The 1684-nt window shown below is 32.9% G+C and overlaps 1 protein-coding gene across 1 annotated transcript; it reads right to left on the bottom strand.

Moving 5' to 3' along the window:
• Positions 1-498: 498 nt before the first annotated feature.
• Positions 499-1678, bottom strand: LOC105560537. The gene is made up of 3 exons (XM_012009727.1): positions 1104-1678; positions 807-1018; positions 499-707 (listed from the first exon to the last, which is right to left on the bottom strand). Exons 1-3 carry the CDS (start codon positions 1261-1263, stop codon positions 546-548), a joined length of 534 nt encoding a protein of 177 aa, XP_011865117.1. The 5' UTR covers positions 1264-1678; the 3' UTR covers positions 499-545.
• Positions 1679-1684: the final 6 nt, after the last annotated feature.

The following is a 1684-nucleotide window of genomic DNA, read 5'->3' as shown; positions in this document are numbered from 1 at the left end:
ATATAATATTACAAATATTAAAAATTTCAATTTCATTATAAATATATTAATTTAAATAATTAATAATTAAAACAAAGATTAAACTTGTAACGTGCCGTAAACAACGGGCACCTTCCCCACCGCGCACATTTTTCCCGGCACCGCTCCATCCCGCACCTACAACCGATTAGTACACTGCAAAACATGTCCACTCTAAATTCCGCGAAATATAACGGAAAAAAGTGACTTTTTTTCCACTTTAAGTAAACGTGAAATTAAAGCGGAATTGCGTATACAGGACATTGTCCTAATAATAATGTCCTGTATAAATAGAAGGGAAATTTAGTAAATTTTTAGTTTTTCCCCGAGAGAGATATATATATATATATTGTAAAAAAGAATTTATCACCTGGAAGACAATATTTTTTATTTCACAACATGTACATTATACATATACATATGTATAAATATGAAACATTATATATATTATATCAATGAACTTATAAGTTTATATTTCTTACCAAAATGTTACAAGATGCTAAAAGATGATGGGTAAGTCAGATTTTTTATAAAGTGTCAGCTAATCCCAAAACGACGGCCTCTTCCGCAGATGCAACATCAATAGTTAATTGATCATTGTCACTGATTACAAGCCAGGCTGTTGTATCATTGTGAAAAACTTTTGGTCCAGGAGAAAGAGTAATTAAATCTTCAAATGTTGGAACTTTCTGTATAAATTACACAAAACAAGAATGAAAGACAATTATATACTTTTTAAGGATATACTAAAACCACAAATAATTTTAACAATTCATTATAGGTTTTACCTGTTCGAGAAAATAGTCCTTTGACCTTGGATAACTTAAAAACTGAGCTGTAGTTGGATTGTCCTGTTGCTCTATTAAATTACTGGCAGATTGCACGTCCGAAGTATTTTCTTCATATGATACAGTACCATTGCCCTCTGATATTGTATTGCTGGCACATTGCACAGTCAATGGAACAGTCTGCCGAGAATCTTCATTGCCCATCAAATTTTCTATCGTCAGTATTGCAGTATGCATTAAGGAGATGATAATATATAATCGTATAATATATAATATATAACCTGTAATAGAACTTACCTTCACGAATACAAGTTTCGTTCACACGTTCGTGTAAAGGCGAATGATGCCCGCAAAATAAACACATGTTTGTGTCATCCGCGGGAGGTAATTCAAATTCATCGCAGTCACATGCGGTACATTTACCGCGATAGTTATTACCGCGTCGATCCACTCCCATATTGCTCCGCAACAATTAGCGACAAAAATATTAAGCTTAAACTGTGTAATCGAGGTGAAAACCGCCGAGTAACCTAAGCGACTGAGATGCTCTAACCTAAGCGACTGACAAAGATACTCTAACCTAAGAAAATCAGTTGCTATGGTAACTCTTGTCCGCTTTAAATATATATGACCAAATCCTTTACAATATCCGTTATAATGTCTGTCTTAACAGTATAACCATTACGGTCCTACTTATATAAAGGATTTTATATAATCAATAAAGTGTCATATTAAGAATTCCACCAGTCATGCCTAAATCAAACGGACATATGAGAAATCCGTTTTAATATTGAGTATCCGTTATAAAATATAACGGAAATATAATTGTCCTTTATATCTAAAACGGATATGTTTTGCAGTGTATATAAGATGGCAAA

Source organism: Vollenhovia emeryi, unplaced genomic scaffold, assembly GCF_000949405.1.
Source record: "Vollenhovia emeryi isolate VEMERY1.0 unplaced genomic scaffold, V.emery_V1.0 DF945902.1, whole genome shotgun sequence".
Taxonomy (NCBI): domain Eukaryota; kingdom Metazoa; phylum Arthropoda; class Insecta; order Hymenoptera; family Formicidae; genus Vollenhovia; species Vollenhovia emeryi.
Note: the sequence above shows the minus strand (reverse complement) of the source record. Positions and strands in the feature narration are given on the sequence as shown.

Bases quoted from the DNA above. Each gene is read 5' to 3' on its own strand.
- LOC105560537 (XM_012009727.1), bottom strand. From the start codon at position 1,263: ATGGGAGTGGATCGACGCGGTAATAACTATCGCGGTAAATGTACCGCA. The intron at 1,019-1,103 runs GTAAGTTCTATT...TACTGACGATAG, and splicing joins CGAAACTTGTATTCGTGAAG to AAAATTTGATGGGCAATGAA. The intron at 708-806 runs GTAAAACCTATA...TAATTTATACAG, and splicing joins AGGACTATTTTCTCGAACAG to AAAGTTCCAACATTTGAAGA.